The 21,793-nt window shown below is 35.7% G+C and overlaps 1 protein-coding gene and 1 pseudogene across 2 annotated transcripts in view; both read right to left on the reverse strand.

The window, feature by feature from the left end:
• Positions 1-3,616: 3,616 nt before the first annotated feature.
• Positions 3,617-5,039, reverse strand: LOC309974588 (glycerophosphodiester phosphodiesterase 1-like; annotated as a pseudogene). Its single transcript has 2 exons — positions 5,019-5,039; positions 3,617-4,646 (listed from the first exon to the last, which is right to left on the reverse strand). The product of its transcript is annotated as a glycerophosphodiester phosphodiesterase 1-like (transcript).
• Positions 5,040-5,127: 88 nt separating this feature from the next.
• The window catches only part of EFCAB7 (EF-hand calcium binding domain 7), a gene marked incomplete at its 3' end in the record, with an annotated part of 58,100 nt that continues 41,434 nt past the window's right edge, over positions 5,128-21,793 (reverse strand). Inside the window, exons 12-14 of the mRNA XM_082832327.1 lie at positions 8,527-8,736; positions 6,213-6,320; positions 5,128-5,202 (exon numbers count right to left, since the gene is read on the reverse strand). Coding sequence (XP_082688453.1) covers positions 5,128-5,202; positions 6,213-6,320; positions 8,527-8,736 — 393 coding nt within the window. The remainder of the gene's footprint in view (positions 5,203-6,212; positions 6,321-8,526; positions 8,737-21,793) is intronic.

The following is a 21,793-nucleotide window of genomic DNA, read 5'->3' on the forward strand; positions in this document are numbered from 1 at the left end:
CAACAATTCCTAGTCCCTGGCCCCTAAATTGTGTCTCCACATGAATCGCATCTACTTTCCCTAAATCAATCCATTATTTGCCTTATTTTTCCTCAAATCTTTATGTAGTTCTTATTTTTTCCAGAAATTAAGCAAGGCTGAGTAGCAAAGATAGGCTTTATAATCCTATGTAAAGCTAGCAGGGCTATCTCTATATGTCCTTATATAATACTTGTAAATTCATGAATAAGTGAAGAGCCTTTTAAGAGCTGAAGATTTAGTATCCACTTTACAAGTTAGAAATAATTTTTATATATTCTCTAATAAGAATGGGTGTATATGCCTGTATATGGATGTATCCACAATATACAATATATTTCCCCAAAGCAGTCTTAGAAGTCATAAAGGACTTAATCCACTGCTGAGAAATATTATCAGTCTCTCTCTCTGGGGCATATGTGTGCACTAATGAATAATGAAATAATATGCTCACCCTCTGGTGGTCAAAACCAGAAATACATTTCCATTTTCCTGGATTATATCCAAAATATGATCACTGTGGTATATTAAGTTTCTGCTTCCTATTTAACTTACACCAAAAATAGATCTAAAAGAAGGCCACTGGCTTAAAAAAAACAACAACACAGGTCTACTACAATATGTAATGGAAAAATCAACAAACTTATTAAATATAGTAATTTAAGAATTACTTATGACAGCATTTGATAATTAACACTAATTTGGCTTTAAAATATTGGAACTGTAGAATTTTAGAGTAGGAAGGAATTACAGCAATCATTTAGCCATTTCCCCTCCCATTTAAAACTTAGATAATGAAAAAATATTTCACTTTGTTTTAGTTGTTTAATCTGTTTCATGTAATTAATTACATGAAAAACAATATCTGTATAAGTGGAATTGGATAGTAATGAGACCTTGTGTTTCTTTTCTTATGTTTCTATTTTTAACTTACAAATAGCCCAAGAACTAGGAAAAAATTATACCACATGTAAGTTTAAATTTTCTGCCCACTTTATTTAATCATCCAAAAAATATTTATTGTATATTATGGTTCCAATGGTATATGCTGGAATTGTAACTATCCCTGCTTTCAGCCTAGTGAGGGGTATAGATAAAACAGTAATTCCTGTATAGGATGCTGAGTGTGACCACAAAGAGTGAGCACAAAGTAATAGGGCCATCAAAGTGGTCTTGGTGGGGGGGAGTAATCAAGAAAGGATTCTTGGGAAAACTGACATATTTGATGAGACCTGAAGGAAGAAGAGGAAAAGGGGAAGGAAGACTTATTCTATGGGCAAGAAGGAAATATTACATCCAAAGGGCCTGAGGTGAGAGAGAATGCAGAAACTGAGAGAACGTACAGAAGTATGGTTGGAAGAAGCCTGAAAAGGAATGGTCAGAGGTTGGAAGAAAATCTGGAGAATATGGTGTCAGAGAGATCAACAATATCTAACACTGGAGAGAAGACTTCAAAATATCCACTGTGTTTAATGATAAGGAAGTTATTTATGTCCCTGGAAAAACAACCACTTAGTTGAATTAACTGGAAAGAATGAATAGGAGTCAAAAAAGTAGGTATAGCAAACAATTCGTTCATGTCTTTTTGGTGTGAAGGGGAGGACAGAATAATGATAGAGATAGATGGGGAATGAGAGGTTTCTTAAAGATGAAAAGTCTAGAACACATACAAATAATAATGAAAAAAAAGCTAATTTTGAGAAAGTGTTTGTAGATAAAATTTTTTCATGGGGAGCTTTAATGTAGATACCATGAAGATAGGAAGGGCACAGGAGAGACTTGGGGCATTTAGATGTCTTTTTCGTAAGTTGAATCCTTGTGCTTTTAAAATTAAACAACATGAGAAGTTACCTTTGAAAATGTAATAGTCAATCTGCACAAAACTACCCTGAAAAAACGTAGCACCTCTTGAATTTAAAGAAAATATTCTTACATGTTAATCAACTTTATTTTAGTTGAATAAAGAATCGTTATCAACCTATGAGTCTGGTATTTCAGGACCTGAATTAATTTTTTCTGGATATTCTAGTATCACAGTACTGAGGTAATTCTTAAAAAATCATTTACTTAAAGGTCCAAAAATGGAACCCAGCTTATTATAATCATTAACTAGCTGATTCCCTTGGATTTTCATTTGCTTGGAAGAAAGTTTAACTTGAAACAAAATATCTTTCTTTTCTACTGAGTAATTGAAAATGGGACCATAAGATAGCTGGGGTTTTTCCCCTCTAATAAGTGATTAATGGGAAGAAGAAAAAAGGCTTGGTATGTCTAAGTGGTGACAGTGGTAGAAGATAAGGCTTAAGTGCTCACTATTCTTTCTTGAGTCTCCATGTTCCAATGATACCACGTTATGTCACCTATCATTCTACTATTAAAAGCCTTTTTACAACTTGCGGCAAAGATAGCAACTTTATCATATACTTTTGGTAACAAAGCCAGATAATTTATTTCCTGCAACTCAATACTCTGTGAAATAGAATATAGGGCCACATTTATTTGACTTAGAAAGCATCTGGCAATTAATAAAATGCTTTCACATTGCATTACTTTTTAAGATATCATCTGAAGAATTCAAACTGCTAGATAATGACAACCCATTTTACAGACATCTAATCAAGGGCCAAAAATCCAAGTGACATTTAAACTATGTGCTAGCATGTGCTGGGTAAAAATAATATACTGCTATACTGGTATTCATATTTCAAAAGCTGACATTTACTAGCCAAGTATTCTGTTACTGATATGGTTACACAGTTCTTAATTGCTTAATATAGTATTTCATGCACTGTACTACTTCATTAATTGCTATTTGATTTAATTTCTACTATTTCAAAATACATTTAATTAAAAATACTCCACAGGTAAATCCATTAAACAATTTACTGTCAGAACAAAATATTCCTACTGTTGTGATTAGATTTTGGCTTCTTTAATACAAAAATTAATTTCTCCAAATTTTGCTTTAATTATATTTCCTCATGGGAAAACTAAATACAGTATATAATTAAATGGCTGTTTCTGCATTCACTTTTTTATTCCTTTTAATGATTTTTAGTGTGGTCACAAGTTTGACAGCCACAATACATTGATAACATAGCTGAATACAGTATTGAAATAAATGTTACAAAAGCGTGGCAAGTTTTAAAATGTCAACTCTGAGTGATGGTGCATTTCCCATGTATTTGCATCTGTACCCCCAAATTTCACAACTCGGTCTGTGCTTATCCTCACCAGGTTAAGGTGTATGCCTAACTTAGGTCAGGGCAGGAGCTGTTGTGCCTTATTATTTTTTTTTTTTTTGCGGTACGCGGGCCTCTCTCTCACTGTTGTGGCCTCTCCCGCTGCGTAGCACAGGCTCCAGACGCGCAGGCCCAGCGGCCATGGCCCACGGGCCCAGTCACTCCGCGGCATGTGGGATCTTCCCGGACCGGGGCACGAACCCGTGTCCCCTGCATCGGCAGGCGGACTCTCAACCACTGCGCCACCAGGGAAGCCCTGTTGTGCCTTTTTGCAGACCCAGACTTTCAAGAGCAAGTGTTGAACTCAGGCATTCCACGGAGCATGTTGGCAACACCAGACTTTGCTTTGGTTCCTATTACTTGTGTGAGCTACCTGATCTCCCAGGGTTTGGGCTAGCACAAGGGGTATTTTGATATCCCTGCATGAGACCAGCAGGCAGTTTCTGTACATGTTTCCTTGGGGAGGGGGTTGGGGGAGATTCTAGAACTGATGTGCAGTCTTCCAACACACTGTCTGACAGAGCTGGAACCAAGATGGGATTCATAGTAAATTTTTTTCATCAAAGGTATTAACCGTCCAAGCAACAACCTGAATGCCTTTAGTTGACCACTTCTTCAAGTAGTTTGGGGATACAAAATCCTTTTGCATGAGGAAACCTGAAATTCCACACAGGTACCATAAGATATTACGTATGCTCCAAGCAAATGAAACATCTATTACCACAAACATGGATTGTATCCAGAGAGTATCATAGTCCCATCTGCTGTATGGCTAAGGTTCCAAGGTCTGTGAGTTAAAGCCATTACTGCACTGTGATCTGTTTGTCTCATAGATAACTTCTGGCAAGAAAGAGCAAATACTACTACTATTGTATAGTTGAGGAAATTCCATACACATTTTCTTTAGAACATCAGTAGCCATATTTGCATGGCCTTTGACATCAAAGAAGACTGTGACGTTATGGTTCAGGCACTCTGCTCCAGCTTCCCTCAGGGCAGGGATCTTCTCATCAGGGAAATTATTCCTGAATCTGTGATCTGCTGCAGGATTAAACTTTCTAATTTGTTCAAGTGTCAAATCACACATCGACCAGTCCCATCAGTCTACTTGTGCTATTGTATCTACTTGTGCTATTGCGCATTAAGGTAGCAATCTCATCAGAAGTAAATGCAACATCCAACTGTTCTCTGACTCATTGTGACTGCCACTGCCAATGGCAGAAACTCGGTCCTGGGGCTTGAGCACCAGCAGAGCCCTGTGGGAGGGCACATGCTCAAGGCTGAAGAGGCGCAGCAGGAGATAGAGGCTGCCGGTGAAGAAGCAAGCAGTGAAGGGCTGCACGTCACCAGCCACAGCAGCAGCAGCAGGAAGGAGGACTCCTGGTCCTCTCACAGCCACATGCCTGTGACTATACCGGTGAGGATAGGAGTCCTGGATCCACTGGGCTCCTTGGACAGGCCAGAGCACAGGGATAAAGCACAAGGCACTCACTGCAGCTTGCCCATTTACATTTTATTCCAGGATTTTTTTGATAAATCAAAAGTGTATAGGATTTTATAGAATTCATTGAGTATTACTTTTTAAAAGCTTACCTGTACTTTGATTTCAATTTACTAGTCATAAATGAAATATGCCCAGATTTCCCATTAAATTAATAAGAAGGCCACACATTAAAAAATTATTTCTATTTTAATAATAAAGTATATAATATGGACATGAAATGTAAATGCATACAAATTAAATAGATTATTATGTACATCAGTTAAATTGATTAGCATTTTGCTGATCAACAAATAATAGACTAAACTTGAAATAATTCTTCTTAGTTTGATAGTCTCAAGCAAAATTATTTCGTAAAAACATTGTTTAAGATATAAGGGAATACACACAATAATATATCCATTCTTGTCGTTCATTCAGAGGCATTACATGTTGACAAACCTGCATATAAAAATAGAAAGCCTTTACCTTCCTTTTATATACTGTAATTTGGGGCTAATTTTTCAATAGGACAACATTTCTAGAACCTATGTAAAAAATATCTCTGTGCAGATAAAATTCTTTAATATTTGTCCTTAGCAGGGACCTGCAATCTACGATATGATGTCTAACAGGATAATCCAGCCTAAATTCTACGTAATATAGTATTTGGTAGTTGGTATTTGTCAATGTGGGTAAAGAGGAGTGGTAGAAAGGGAAGTAAATATTCTTTCCTCACTAAGCCTAGAACATTAAAAAAAAAACATGATTGGGATAACAGAAAAGATAAACTCTTCTTATCCTGTTTTAGCATGTTTTAGGATTTCACTGACAGTATGGAGGAAAAAAGGGAAAGAATAGAAAGTTTTTTCCTTTTTCCATTGACTAAACTTGTTTCAGGGTCTACTGATTTCTCCCTGCCTTTGAACTCCTGGCTAAATCAGAAACCCAGAGTTCTGCTAACACCAGAACTTCAGCTATTCCTAGCTCTTGACTTAGTTGGTTATCTAAACACAGGCATTTTCTCTTTTAGGTTACCTCAGAAAATCTTAATAATGTAGATAAAAATATTTTGAGTTATCAAAAGTCCTATTACTATTAACACTACTTTGTATTTCTATATAATATTCAATAGTGCTTTCACATATATCATTATATTTTTATCTTTACATTAATTTTGTGAAGTACCTAAAACTGGTGACATTACATTAATTTTATACTTAAAGAGACTGAAACAAACAAAAAAGAGACTGAAACAGAGAAGTTAAGTGAATGTCCCATAATCACTGAACCAAATAGTGCGAACTGGATTAGAACCAGTCTCCTATCTCGTAGTACAGGATACAAATATCATACTTAAAATAATTTTCTACTTTATTTCACATCTACATATTTATCCATAACATTAATAGCAAAAATGTTTTTTTCAAATTGATAAAACAAAAGGCTTTAATTAGAAAACAATGCATTACCATTGTAGATTTTGGTGCCACTTCTACTGCAAATATGTCAAGTCCTCTGTTGTTTACACAGTTTTTACTCAGCTCGTTGTTGATGTGAATAATCACTTTATTATCTGACTATAAAAAAAAGATTTTATAAGTTGCTAGTCCTTTCTTTACTAAATACATACAAACAAAATGTTAATTGCAAAACACTTTGCAAGTCTTGTGATAGAGATATTCACAGGGTTCTATAGAAACAAAGAAGACATTATAGAAACACAGAAACATTAGCTCAGACTGGGGTATCATGGAAGACCTTATGGAAGAAGTGATACTGGAGATAATATATCATTAATAACGATAGCCTCTAGGATGGATAGCAAATAAGAGAAAGCAGAATGAAGCTGATAAATAAGAGAAATGTAGGAGTCAAAGTATTCCCCTGCTAAAGAACCTGTAATCACTCTCTAACGACTACAAAGGGGCAATATAACATTAGACTACTTGAATTCATCTCTCATCTCTTCTACTACTTAGCTCTGCGACCTTTTGTAAATTATTTAACATCCCTGTGCACAAGTTTAACATCCCTGTGCACAAGTTTCCTTGTGTGTAAAATAGGAATAGTATAATACTTAGGAATAGGAAAATAGGAATAGTATAATACTTACCTCATTGGATTGTTGTGAGAAGTAAAAGCGTTAAAGTGCCTGGCACATGGTAAGCTCTAAAATATTATTATTACCTCATTTTGGTGAAGGGAAATTTAACTTTCCTTGAGGGAAAAGGAGGTGGAGGGTTGAGAAATGAAGGTAATAGAGCAGAGGAATTGGGGTAAGGTAGTGGCTCTCTTCCACCCTTTTAATTCTAATGAAACGTAGAGGGCTCACACACACACAACCCAAACCAAACAAACAAGAAAACATAGAGGGCAGAAACAGAAACATGCTGGATCTTAGGAACCACTCTACAAAGTGTTATGATCCATTTGAAGACTGCAATCTACTGGCTGGGGAACCTATCTTATTTCATCAAGTCTAAACTCTTCTATCTTGTTTTCAAGATAACATATATAATCTGGACCCATTCAACCTATGTTATTTACCTTTCAAATACTTCTCCAAATAAAGCTCTCTGTTTCTGCAAAGGAGATATTCTCACTTTTTCGTCCATAGTTCACATTAACTCTTACTCATATTTCTCCTTATACTGTTTCTCCTGCTTCTAAAGGCTGCCTCTCTGCGTATCTAAATCCTAGTTATCCTTCAAATCCTATACACATGTTTAAATCCCACATCAGTTCCCTTCCCCCTAATCACAAACCCTTCCCCAACTTCTATAGTCCAAACTAACATCAAGTACAAGAGATACAAATACAGTTGAATTCCTATTGCACATACAAACAGTATTATGTAATTTAACATTTAACTGTTATTTCGAGAGTATTAATTTTGCCTTTACAACTAGCCCATAAACTCCTTGACAGCAGAGACCATGTTATACTTTCTAGTGGCCCCTATGGTGACCATGAGAGCTACACAATATATATTCACATTGACTCAATACTCAGCCAAATCTTAAGCACTTTAAGAAATTTATGACAGGCATAAAAATAATGTAAATCTCACCCAGGAACTAAAAGAAATAAGCCAACAGTTCTAAAAACCTAGCCATTTTGAGTAAGATTTTATAAAAATTTATAATTTCTAGAAAACTCAGTATATCTGACTTTAAGAATTTATGTGTGTATTCTCTTGACCAGCAATATCAATAGTAGCAAAGAAGATGGCCAAAAGCCAGAAATAATTGGCTTGATGAAAACAGGTCCTGTACAGTAGAATATATTTAATTAGATAAAATGATGATAATCTGTAGGATTTCTGATACTGCAAAGTTTGTATAAAACAGTTGGGCTAAATTTTTTTCTTTACTTTGTTTATATTTCTTTAACACATGATGTCCATTGTTTAAAATAGCTATGTATGTGTGAAGACTTTTAGTAACAAACTAAATAAAATACTTTGTACTCAGATTATGCTCTATCTTCATAGATCTTCAAATATTTAATTTTCATAATATTTTAATAGAAAAACAATTGTCTCATAAAGAAACACAAAAAATAAATATCTAATAAATAAATATTATATACCTTAAAAATATATAAAAATTATCATGCCCAGTTTGAGTTAGAAACTCAAAAAGAAAAAAGAATAAATTGACTATTATAGATATTATTAATGTAATGGGGTATTTAATTACTATGCAAGAATAGGGTGAGAAAGAAGATGGAACATAGTAGCAAACATTGCTGTTATGAGGAGAACCACCTCGTAACTGATACCTTGTTTTCAATAACTGATGTTATCCAGGTGTCACACTTGTAAGTATGTACAATTATATTTTCATAGCCATCCATTACTTTGGCATCGCCTTTGTTAAGAACAGATTTACAAATGGCCTTCTCAAGTTGCCCACTGCATGCCCCAATATGGACAGTTTTAATTCTTGGCTTGCATTTGTCTGCATAGATATCGATGACAAATGGGCATGCCTGAAATGAAAAATAAATCAAACCTTGTTTTAGCCTTTTGATAGAATTTAAATTATTTATTATTAATATGTTTATCCTATGACTTAAGAACATACTTTCTAGCTTGTCCTTCTGGTACACATTTTATGAGGAAAATTTTAGTACTATGAATTGATTAATAAAAAAGCATGAAATTCTGATTTTTTGGTTGCATATTAACTGATAATGTTCATAGAAAAGGAAAGAAACCTCCTTTACACCAGCCCCTCCATTTGCTCTAAAGCTAACTCATGTCATGTTAGTTACTTAATTTCCTTTCCTAACTACAGAAAGACTACAGAAAGAATTCATCAACAGGTTCTAAAGAAATTATGTGAAACTCAATACACGCATATACAGCACCAAAAATAACTAAGTGTAAAAAAATTAATTCACACAGTTTATAGTTAGTGCAAAAGCACCTTTAAAAATCTGAGATCTAAAGAGATGTTCTGCATTTGGAAATAGATTTTTCTAATGTCTACTCTTTAGTCTCTACCATAGCCTACAAGATACTGCACACGGTAGCCTCTCTATACAGCCCAGTCCCCTGCCTTGCAGGATATGTTCCAGTTACTCTGCTTTTTCATATCCTAGAACAAATAAAGCTCTTTCCTGTGTCAGGGATTTCGTATGTAGTATTCTCACTGCTTAGAAGATTCATACCTTTTCACATATATATCTCATCTTCCTCTTTCAAGTTTAAGCTTAAGTGTCACTTCTGCAGAGAGAGTGGCTCTGGTCCCCCAATCTCCTTCACTCCCCCGCTGTTCTCTACTTTGGCCACTGGCTTGTTCCCTTCAAAACACTTTTGAAATGATTTTATTAATTTTGCATTTAATCAGTCATCCTCCTTCATGGAATGTCCATGAGGGCAGAATTTTTGACTATTTTATTCATCACTGTGCCTCTTTATTACAAGCTTACTTTATGTAGGCATTAAAGTGTATTCGTTGAGTAAATGAATGAATTCACACACATTGATGATCAACTTTTTATTATGGGGACAAAAAAGTCTGAACTTAGTAGAACAATATACATTTTTATTTTTTTAAAAAAAGTTTAAAAACATTTAATGACTCCAACCTTTGGCAATAATAAAGTCACCTTTTTAAGAGATAGTAGTCTGAAAAATCACTGGAAAAGAAAGCAGAAGATCTGAGTTTGTAATTGGGTTTTGTCGTTTACTAGCTCCGTGATCTGGGGAAGTCACTTCACTTCTATGAGGCTGGGTTTCTTCATTGAGAAGGTGGGGATAAACAGTTTATATCCTGCCAAGAGTTGCTAGAAATATCTAATAGTAATATGTGTCAAAATATTTCACAATATAGAATTCTAAAAAAAATTGTAATAATTATGATTATGGCATTTTAAAGGTTTAATTTATTTTTTCAGTACTGAATAGATTCTGGTATTATTCTACCATTTTTCAAGTCTTGCTTATTTGTCTTATTCAACCAAAGAGTATCAATATTACATTCAGATATCACTGACTGTAAACATCTTAAAGTCTTTGTTAAAGACGTATTCCCTAAAATTTTTAAATAAAATCTTACCTACTCTAAAAATGGTGCCCTTTAACCGTATTACTTTTTTCTGTTCATGGACTTGATCTTTTATTTACTTATCTTTTTTATCCTACTAAGTTAATATAGGAAGCATACAATAAGGAAGAAAACAATTCATTGTAAATTGGTAATTGTAAAAATATTAACAATATATAATAAGGAAGAAGGGGAAGATTGTAATAAAAAAAACCTAGATTAAGGCATGCTACTAAAATTTTGCACAAAGTGTGGCTCTTAGCTACCTGTTAGCCAAGATAAAAGTGAAAGAGAGTGTATTACATAGCTCTCAATATCTAAACAAACGAAGGAAATTTTTCCCAGTTCTGAATTCCAAAAGGAATTTATACCATGAAATTCTTTTTTTAAAAAGAAGAGAAGGAAAAAAAGGAAAAAAACTAGGCATACGTTTTGCTTATCAACGTCCAATAAAGAACAAATTATTGTTATGGTGACATAGGGGCAATGCTCTTGCAGGAGGAATAATAAAGAAGTTATGCGGCTCTTTGAAAGAGGATCTGCCTTTATAAGTTGATAGAGACAGTGGATAACCTATAATTCTAAAACTGAATTAGGGGGTTTAATAAGAAAAACTAAAGTAAAAGTGACTGGCTGTGCCTGATTGTAGAGGAAAAAAATAAGACAAACTGAGAGTATATAGTAACTTATAGAATGCTTAAAATAAACTTTGGTTTACTAAAACCATTCAATTAATGAGATTTCAAACAAACCTAAGCCCTTTCCTAAATCCTAACCTGTAACTGATACTTTGGTTAGTCTTTGTGACACAATACCTACTAATTTAATAGGTGGGATCAAAATATAGCTCATTTAGACGTTAGATTACTTACATAATATACGACTCAAGAAATTGCCGAAAAAATGGTTCCTGAATCCTTACGGGCAAAAGACTCTACAGACATATTCAAACCAATTAGAACACAGCTCATAAGATTTAAAATGGATTCTTCCTAAATTATCATAAATTTTTTTTTTTTTACAAACATGAAAATGTTAGGTCATGCTCTAGGTATATTAACTCAGTAACATAGCACACATCAAAGAACCATTGCCTATCAAAGCTAATACCTTAAATGAACAGGCTCATTGTCTCAGAGCACTTACAGGTATCAGTCAAAACTAAATCAGTCCAAATACCTTCAGATTTTGTATGAATCCTTTAAATAAAATGTTATCACATGTGTATATCCCTATCATTAATGGAAGTATTCAATATTTTTATACCAATTAATTAATTATGAATTATTACTTTCTCCCTCTATTACCATCTGCTGATTCAATACTTTCAACCCAACAACTCTATAACCCTTACTGAATGAGGAGAATCTCCTCATTATGATTCTGTAAATCAAGAAGTATCCATACCCAGAAAAAAATTTTGGATGCTTCAATACCAAATCCTGACTTAATATTGTTTGTTGATGGGGTTATATTAAAAAAAATAAAAAGGACAATACCAGGCTTGACATAATAAGTAGCCTAGTCTCTTTTGTAAAATCTATTTCCTTACCATGAAATAGTTTAGCTCAAATGATTAAATTATGGCTCTCTCTAAGGCATATCAAATCACTAGAAGAGAGTAAAATACACATACTAGCTAACAGCTAGTATGCTTTTAGAATAATTGACTTTTAAAAAATCTTATAGAAAAAAACAAGGTTTTTTTTGCACTTTCTCAAGTACTCTTTAAAAATGAACAACAAATACATGATTTGATACCTAAAATAATTTCTATCATAAAGGAAGAGACAGTAAAAGAAGTTCTATAGAAGCTAATATCTATACTATAGATACCACAGAAATACTTTACAAGTACTATACAAATACTTTTAACAGACCATTATATTAAACAGACTACTCTGACTAAAGTCCTTATGTAAAAGCATTGTAAGAATAATAAAATAAAATCCATGGAAAAGTTCAAGGATTGCACTGTAGATATACAAACTTTGGCCTCCCAAATTCTGAAAAGAAACAATGGGTACAATCAGGTTATAAGAACCATGAGGATTAAGATCTGACAAAACCAAAATAGCCACCTGGACTACAAAAATAAAGGATAAAATCCTCTGTGAAACAATTCATTCCAATAGGGACAAACTGGCTATAATATCAAACACTAAGGAAAGAACCTTCCTAGGATGATGAAGGATAAAGTCGGTCCATGCTTTATTTGTAACTAAATTAACCTAAAAAAATTGAGGGACATGAACTGAGACTATGCTCTAAAAGACTCTGGGCATGTCCAAATTGAATTTATACAGTTGCCTCTCCTGCCATGGTTTCTGAATATGTCGTACTAATAATAGTACATTTCTTTTCAGAATGGATCAAAATATTTCCCTGTTGAAAGGTCACAACCATCATGACTGCCTAGGACATTCCAAATTACTGATCCCGTAACAAGGGACACATTTAACTGGAACAATTATTCATAAATTTGGATTATGTACTCAAAAACATTTTTGTCTTTATCGTTCCCAAATCTCTGGGAAAACGATAAGGGCCTTAACAGAATTAGAAAGACACATCCTTTAAAGATCCTAAAGTGAGGTTTGCCAGAGAACCTCCAGAAGCCAGCAGTACACAGAATTAACTGCTAACCCAGAAACCTTTCAATAAGCACATGACCATATGAAGTAAGAAGCTTCCTCTCGAGACCACTGGAGCAAGATTCTTCTATAGGTTACAGTCTTCTTTGAACACTCTTGTTTATTCATAGCTTTCCTCTTTACTGATTTAAGGCTATATATGTCTGAATTAGCCTATCATGTTCTCCTTATTAGTAATACTGACTTTCCTAAGTCTAGGCTTTAAGGAAAATATGTTTGAACTATGAGAAATAAAAATGCAATATTTATTATTAGTCACAGCACCAAGAAACACCAAGAAACAATATACCTATAATCCCACAAAGGATGATTACATGACTTGTGCAGCTTCTATGTGGAAATCAGACTATTTAATGCCAACCCAGAACCAAGGTAAATTACTTTGTACAGCTATTAGTTAGGCCATTACAAGGGTATGACTCTCCAATACCCTCAGTGGGTTATATTTCCTGACATACACCCCAAAATAATAAAACCCTTTCTGCAAAAGACTCCTGAAGATAGTAAGCCGATTCGCAGCAGTTATGCCACTCCACATGATCATCAAAACATTGCTCCTTCATTTTGGTTGACACAGTAATTAATATAGCCTAAGCCCTGGGGGCACAACAAGCCAGTTGAGTTAAATTCTTTAACACAAACGGGAATAGATAATAAAAAAGCCTCAACTTTCTTTTGAACAATCAGGGAGGAGTCTGCACTAATGCTAATACTTCAGGTTGTTCCTGGATTAACACTAGAAGTAAAACTAACTAAAACTACAAAAGGCTATAAAAAATAGACTTAAGGAGTCCTTGGGACTTTTCTTGGCCAAGTCTGGAAAATCTGGGGTCATGATTCTGGAGTGCCCTTCAGCCCTTTCTTATAATACTTCTAGTTGTACTTGTCTCAGAGTTTAACTGTTGTCCAGAATCTTAAAATGCTTCAGTAACTTAAAAAGTTACTTTCCCAACAGATGACTTAAAGGCAAAAACAGGATGAAATCATGATACATGCACAAACTGAAAATTAGATCTCCACAGAGGAAACCTCTTCAAAGAGAATCAACATCAGTGGTTGAGTGAATCGTTGATGGTTTTTACTGCAGCCTTAGCTGGATGAAAATCAAAAGGAAAGACTGGGAATAAAAAAGTGCCCATAAACTTATGAAAAAACTGACTATTCTGTCGTTATGGTAATGAGCAGTCATCAGAACTTGGTTTTTTCTTTAATGTATATTTAATTTTTATAAGTAAAATAGTTAATATACAATGTTGTGCTAGATTCTTGTGTATAGCAAAGTGATTCAGTTATATACGTATGTATATATATAAACACACAGATATGTACGTATATATTATATATATTTTTTTCATATTCTTTTCCGTTATAGTTTATTAAAAGATATTGAATAGAATTCTTTGTTCTATACAGTAGGACCTTGCTGTTTATCTATTTTATATGCAGTGGTTTTTTTATTTTATATATATAGTAGTTTGCTAATCCCAAACTCCTAATAATTTATCCCTACCCCCCTTTCCCCTTTGGTAACCGTAAGTTTTTGTTCTATGTCTGTGAATCTGTTTCTGTTTTGTAAATAAGTTCATTTGCATCATATTTTAGATTCCACATATAAGTGATATCATATAATATTTGTCTTTCTCTGTCTGACTTACTACACTTACTATGATAATCTATAGGTCCATCCACGTTGCTGCAAATGGCATTATTTCATTCTTTTTTATGGCTGAGTAGCAGTCCATTGTGTGTGTGTGTGTGTGTGTGTGTGTGTGTGTGTGTATTCCATTGTGTGTATGTATGTATATACCACATCTTCTTCATTCATTCCTCTGTTGATGGATTTTTAGGTTTGCTTCCATGTCTTTGCTATTATAAACAGCACTGCTATGAACACTGGGGTGCATGTATCTTTTTGAATTAGAGTTTTCTCTGGATGTGTGCCCAGGAGCACGATTGCTGGATCATATGTAACTCTATTTTTAGTTTTTTAAGGAACCTCCACAGTTCTCCATAGTGTATGCACCAATTTACATTCCCACCAACAGTGTAGGAGGGTCCCTTTTCTCCACACGCTCTCCAGCGTTTATTATTTGCAGACTTTCTGATGATGGCCATTCTGACCAGTGTGAGGTGGTACCTCATGGTAGTTTTGATTTGCATTTCTCTAATAATTAGTGATGTGGAGCATCTTTTCATGTGTGTGTTGGCCATCTATATGTCTTCTTTGGAGAAATGTCTATTTAGGTCTCCTGTTTTTTGATTGCATTGCTTTTTTTTTTTTTGATATTGAGCTATATGAGCTGTTTGATATTTTGGAGATTAATCCCTTGTTGGTCACATCATTTGAAAATGTTTTATCCCAGTCCATAGGTTGTCTTTTCACTTTGTTTATGGCTTCCTTTGCTGTGCAAAGCTTTTAAGTTTAATTATATCCCATTTATTAATTTTTGCTTTTGTCTCCATTACTCTAAGAGACGAATCAAAAAAAAATATTGCTCAATTTATGTCAAAGACTGTTCTGCCTATGTTTTCCTCTAGGAGTTTTATGGCGTCATGTCTTATATTTAAGTCTTTAAGCCATTTTGAGTTTATTTTTGTGTATGGTGTGAGGGAGTGTTCTAACTTCACTGATTTACATGCAGCTGTCCAGCTTTCCCAACACCACTTGCTGAAGAGACTGTCTTTTCTCCATTGTATATCCTTGTCTCCTTTGTCAAAGATTAATAGTCTGTAGGAGTGTTTGTTTATTTCTGGGCTTTCTATTCTGTTCCATTGATCCATATGTCTGTTTCTGTGCCAACACCATACTCTTTTGATTACTGTACCCTTGTAGTATTGTCAGAAGTCTGGGAGGATTATGCTTCCAGCTTTGTTTTTTCCTCAGGATTGTTTTGGCAATTCTGGGTCTTTTGTGATTCCATATAAATTTTTGGGTTATTTGTTCTATTTCTGTGAAAAATGTCATGAAAGGGATCTCATTAAGTCTACAGATTGCTTTGGGAAGTATGGCCATTTAAACAATATTAATTCTTCCAATCCAAGAGCATGGAGTATCTTTCCATTTCTTTGAATCATCTTCAGTTTCCTTTACCAATGTTTTATAGTTCTCAGCATATAAGTCTTTTACCTCCTTGGTCAGGTTTATTGCTAAGTATTTAATTATTTGATGTGATTTTAAAAGGGATTTTTTTTCACTTTCCTTTCTTATATTTCATTGTCAGTGTAAAGAAATGCAACAGATTTCTGTATGTTAATCTTGTATCCTGATACCTTGCTGAATTTGTTATCAGTTCTAGTAGTTTTTGCATGGAGTCTTTAGGATTTTCTACATATAGTATCATGTCATCTACATATAATGACAATTTTACCTCTTCCCTTCCAATTTGGATACCTTTTATTTCATTTTCTTGTCTGATTGCTGTGGCTAGGACTTCCAATACTATGCTGAAGAGAAGTGGTGAGAGTGGGCATCCTTGTCTTGTTCCAGATTTTAGTGGGAAGGCTTTCAGCTTTTATCATTGAATATTATGTTGGCTGTGGGTTTGTCATAAATAGCTTTTACAATGTTGAGATATGTTCCCTCTAACCACATTTTGGTAAGAGTTTTTTTTATCATGAATGGATGTTGAATTTTATCAAATGCTTTTTCTGCATCTATTGTAATGATCATGTGCTTTGTCTTTGCTTTTGTTGATGTGGTGTACCACATTGATTGATTTGCGTATGTTGAACCATCCCTGTCGCCCTGGGATGAATATATTTGATCACAGTGTATGATCTTTATTATGTGTTGTTAGAATTTTTGCCTCTATATTCATCAAAGATATTGGCCTGTAATTTTCTTTCTTGGTAGTGTCTGGTTTTGGTATCAGGGTGATGGTGGCTTCATAGAATGACTTTGGGAGTGTCCCTTCCTCTTCAACTTTTTGGAAGAGTTTGAGGTTTGGTATAAGTTCTTCTTTGTATGTTTGGTAGAATTCCCCAGTGAAGCCATTGATTCTGGACTTTCGTTTGCAGGGAGTTTTTTTTTTTTTTCTTTAAAGATTCTATTTCACTTCTAGTGATTGGTCTGTTCAAATTACCTATTTCTTTTTGATTCAGTTTTGGTGGGCTTTATGCTTCTAAAAACTTGTCCATTTCTTCTTGGTTGTCCAATTTGTTGGTAAATAATTGTTCATAGTATACTCTTATGGTTTTTTGTATTTCTGCAGTATCAGCTGTTATTTCTCCTTTTTCATTTCTTATTTTGTTTATTTGGGTCCTCTCTCTTTTCTTCTTGGTTAGCCTGGCCAGAGGTTTGTTGATTTTGCTTACCCTTGCAAAAAGCCAGCTCTTCGTTTTATTGATTTTTCCTAATGTGTTTTATCTCTATTTTATTTATTTACTCTCTGATCTTTATTATTTCCTTCCTTGTGTTGACCTTAATTTTTGTTTGTTCTTCTTTTTCTAAGAAGGTGGTAGGTGATAGGTTAAGTTGTTTATTTAATTCATTGTTGACCCATTGGTTTTTCAGTAGCATGTTGTTTAGTCTCCATGTAATCATTTTTTTCTCATTTCTCTTTCTGTGGTTGATTTCTAGTTTCATGCCATTGTGGTCAGAATAGATGCTTGAAATAATTTCTGTCCTCTTAAATTTGCTGAGGCTTGTGTCCTAGTATACGGTCTATCCTAAAGAATGTTCTATATGCACTTGAAAAGAATGTGTATTCTGTTTTTTGGATGTAATGTCCTGAAAATAGCAATTAAGTCTAACTGGTCTATTATATCATTTAGGATCTCTGTTGCCTTATTGATTTTCTGTCTGGATGATCTGTTCATTGATATCAGTGGGGTGTTAAAGTCTTCTACAATTATTGTATTCCCATCAATTTCTCCCTTTATGTCTGTTAGTATTTGTTTTATGTATTTAGGTGCTCCTATATTGGGTGCATATATGTTAATGGGTGTTATGTCCTCTTCTTGTATTGATCCTTTTATCATTATATAGTGTCCTTCTTTATCTTTCTTTATGGCCTTTATTTTACAGTCTATTTCATCTGAATATTGCTATCTACCCCTGCTTTCTTGTCATTTCAGTTTGCATGAAATATCTTTTTCCATCCCCTCACTTTCAATCTGTGTGCGTACTTCACCCTAAAGTGGGTCTCTTGTAGGCAGCATATTGTAGGCTCTTGTTTTATTATCCAACGTGCCACTCTATGTCTTTTGACTGGTGCATTTAGTCCATTGACATTTAAGGTAATTATTGATAGATATGCATTTACTGCCATTGTAAACCTTGTTTTCCAGTAGATTTTCAATTTCTTCTTTGTTCCTTTCTTTCTCTTTTTGCTTTTCCTTTGGTGGTTTGATGGTTTTCTTTTGTGTTATGCTTGAGTTCTTTTGTTTTTTGTGAATCTATTATATGTTTTTTGATTTGTGGTTACCCTGTTTTTCAAGTATGTTAACTCATTAGTATATCTACTTGCTTTAGACTGGTAGTCATATAGGCTCAAACACATTCTTAAAAAAAACCCCTAAATTTTCTTACTCCTCTCCACCACATTTTATTTTGATGTCCTCTTTTTCATATTCATGTTTATGCTTTTGCTGTTCATTGTAGTTATCACTGCTTTCACAAAAAAACTGTTTTCTGTGTAATGCCTGATTTGACTGTGATTTTCTCTTTCCCATAGATTCTTGTTTCTTTTCTATTTAGAGAAGACCATTCAATATTTCTTTTAGGATAGGTTTAGTATTGCTGTATTCTTTTAGTTTTTGCTTATCTGAAAAATTCATTATCTCTCCTTCTATTCTAAATGATAATTTTTCTGGGTAGAGTATCCTAGGTTGCAGGTTTTTCCCTTTCAGGACTTGGAATATGTCTTGCCACTTCCTTCTGGCCTGCAATGTTTCTGTAGAGAAATCAGCCTTATGGGGCCTCCCTTGTAACTTACTCTTTGTTTTTATCTTGCTGTTTTCAGAATCCGCTCTTTATCTTTGAGGTTTGCCATTTTAATTATATAATATGTCTTGATATAGTTCTGTTTGGGCTCATCCTGTTTGGGACCCTCTGTGCTTCCTGTACCTGGATATGTTTCTTTCTTTAGGTTTGGGAAGTTTTCAGCCAAAATTTCCTCAAATACATTTTCAATCTCTTTTTCTCTTCCTTTTTCTCCTGGGATCCCTATTATGCATAGATTGGCTTGCTTTATATTATCCTATAGGTCTCATATATTGCTTTCTTTCTTTCTTTCTTTCTTTTTTTTTTTTGCTGTTTAGCTTTCTGTCTGCTGTTCTGGTTGGGTGATTTCCATTATTCTGTCTTCCAGGTAACTTATTCGTTCTTCTGCATTACTTAGTTTCCTATTTACTGCCTTTACCTTGGCTTTCATCTCAGCAAGTGAGTTTTCTAATTTTAATTGGCTCCTCTTTTATAGTTTCTAGTTCCTTGTCACAGTGATCTGCATTTCTATCAATAGGTTTTCTTAATTCCTTCAGTGTTTGTTGTTGCTTTGTTTTGTTTATTTTGGCTGCACCATGAGGCTTGCAGGATCTCAGTTCCCCGACCAGGGATTGAACCCAGGCCGTGGCAGTGAAAGTGCTGAATCCTAACCACTAGACCACCAGGGAACTCCCCCTTCAGTGCTGTTATTACCTCCTCTTTGAACTTGGGATCTAGTAGACTGGAGAGGTCCGTTTCATTGTTTGTCCTTTCAGGGACTTTCTCTTGTTCTTTTCATTAGGAGTCGTTCCTCTGATTCTTCATTCTACTTATATTTCTCTGACTCTGAATTTAGGAGAAACAGGTATCTACTGTGGTCATGAAGGGCTGTTTTTATGTGAGAGTATTCCTGTGTAGCCTACATGAGTCTAATAGTTTTGGTGCAAGGGATGTTTTTAGTATGGATGCCTGCCACATTTTTCCTCAGTGTGTGCTGGCTGTTACCCCCTTGATAGGGGGTGTGATTGGACTTGTGGTGACCAAAGCCTTCACTGGATGTTGAGCAGGGCCTCCTCTTTGCTCTGTGGCTGTCATAGCCCTGTCAGGGTCAAGGTCTGCTCTTCAGTTGTTGAAGTAGAAGTCCCCAGATCCATTTCTGAGCTGTGGTGTGGGGTAGGTGGGGTTGAAGTACCTCTGCTGGGAGAGCCACTGAGTATTCCTCTGTGGGAGCTGTCCACAAGGTAGTGTGCTCTGGTGTCGTGTATCAGTTGTTGTGTGCTCACAAAGTACACTGTTGTTGGCACTGCCCTCTGCCCCACCTCAGCCATGGGATTGCAGGCAATCAACCCGGATGTCCCTCAGGTACTGTGTTCATGGGCACCAGGACCCACAGTAGTCACATATAGTCGTGCCTCTGAACCCACTGTGGGGACTAGGGAATCAGCGCAGACCCTGGCCCTGCCTTCGCATGTGCGTGCCTGCAAAGCCCACAGCTGCTAACTCCAGACCTGCCCCAGCCATGGGAGCACCAGTAATCCTCACAGATGTCCCACAGGTGCTGAGCTTACAAAGGTGCTGGCAGCATACATCCACCAAAGTTGCAAAGCCTCTGGACTCAGATTTCAGCCCGGCTTCTGAAGTCGAGCAGCCCCTGGAGATTGGCTCAGATTTCAGCTCTGCCTCTGCATGTGGGCAACTGCAGCTTGGTGCTCCCAGAGCTCATGGAGGTGGAGCTGCGCCTGCTGTGAGGTCACTGGAGAATGAGGCTGCTAGTGTAGGGCCCTGCCCCTCCCTTTGCATGCATTAACAACGGGGCTTCTATGGCGGACCTCGGCTTCATCCCGTGCACACCCCCATTTGCAGCCCAAGCCACACTCCAGCCCCTTTGGGCTGTCTCCATGCAGCCAACCCCAGTCCCCTCCCCAGGTCTGTCCACTGAAGCCCAAGTTTCAGCACCCAGTCACTGTGCACACCAACAGATGCGCATCTCAGACTGGAGTGTTCAGCAAGGTGGCCAGGACCATCTGTGCTGTTCTCTTTCTGCTCTGCCTACTGCAAGCCTATTGCTGCACTCTCTTCTGAGCCTCTGAATCTCCCTTTCTGTCCCAGCTGATCTCCCAGCTGGTGAAGGGGGTTCCCAGGGTGAGGGAACCTTTTCTCTCTCACAGCTCCCTCCCAGGGGTACAGGTCCCATCCTGATTCCTTTTTATTTTTTCTTTCATCCTACCCAGTTACGTGATCTTTCTTGGTTGTATGAGATCTGCCAGTGTCCAGTAGGTATTCTGTGAGAATTGCCCACATGTAAATGTAGTTTTGATGTATTTGTGGGAGGAGGTGAGATCCACATCCTTCTATTCTGCCATCTTGATCTCTCTCCCCAGAAACTTGTTTTAAAACTGTTCAGTTGATCTGCAACAACTCACTTCAATAAACACACTTTTGTAAGTCAGCCAGTGTTGGCTCCTCACTTTTGAAAGTCAAGCAATCACAGACAGACTCATGTAAATAAATATACCACTGAGGGCCAACCAGTCAACAGTCTCACCTGAGTAACCATGCTTCCCCAAAACACTTTATAAATAAGATGAACATTCTGCTTTGCATAGAGAAACTACACCTGACCAGATAGCTCTCCCTTGTAGTAAGCAATCAATTCATTTTTGTCTTTTTATTCCAGCTACTGAGTGGTGGTCTCATCATCCTCTGACATTTTCACTGTATAAATTTTTTTTTTTAACCTTTGGAACGTTCAGTGATATGAATATATTACCTATTCAATAAAAAAATAAAATTTAAATAAAAAGATCTTTGTCTCAGAAATCCTTCTTGCCTATGACTTCAGAAGTCAACGACATCAGCAAATGTTATAAAATGTCTTAATTTGCTCTTAACTAATTCCTTTGTTAAGTGAAAGCATG

Source organism: Leucopleurus acutus, assembly GCF_964270905.1.
Source record: "Leucopleurus acutus genome assembly, chromosome: 2".
NCBI lineage: Eukaryota > Metazoa > Chordata > Mammalia > Artiodactyla > Delphinidae > Leucopleurus > Leucopleurus acutus.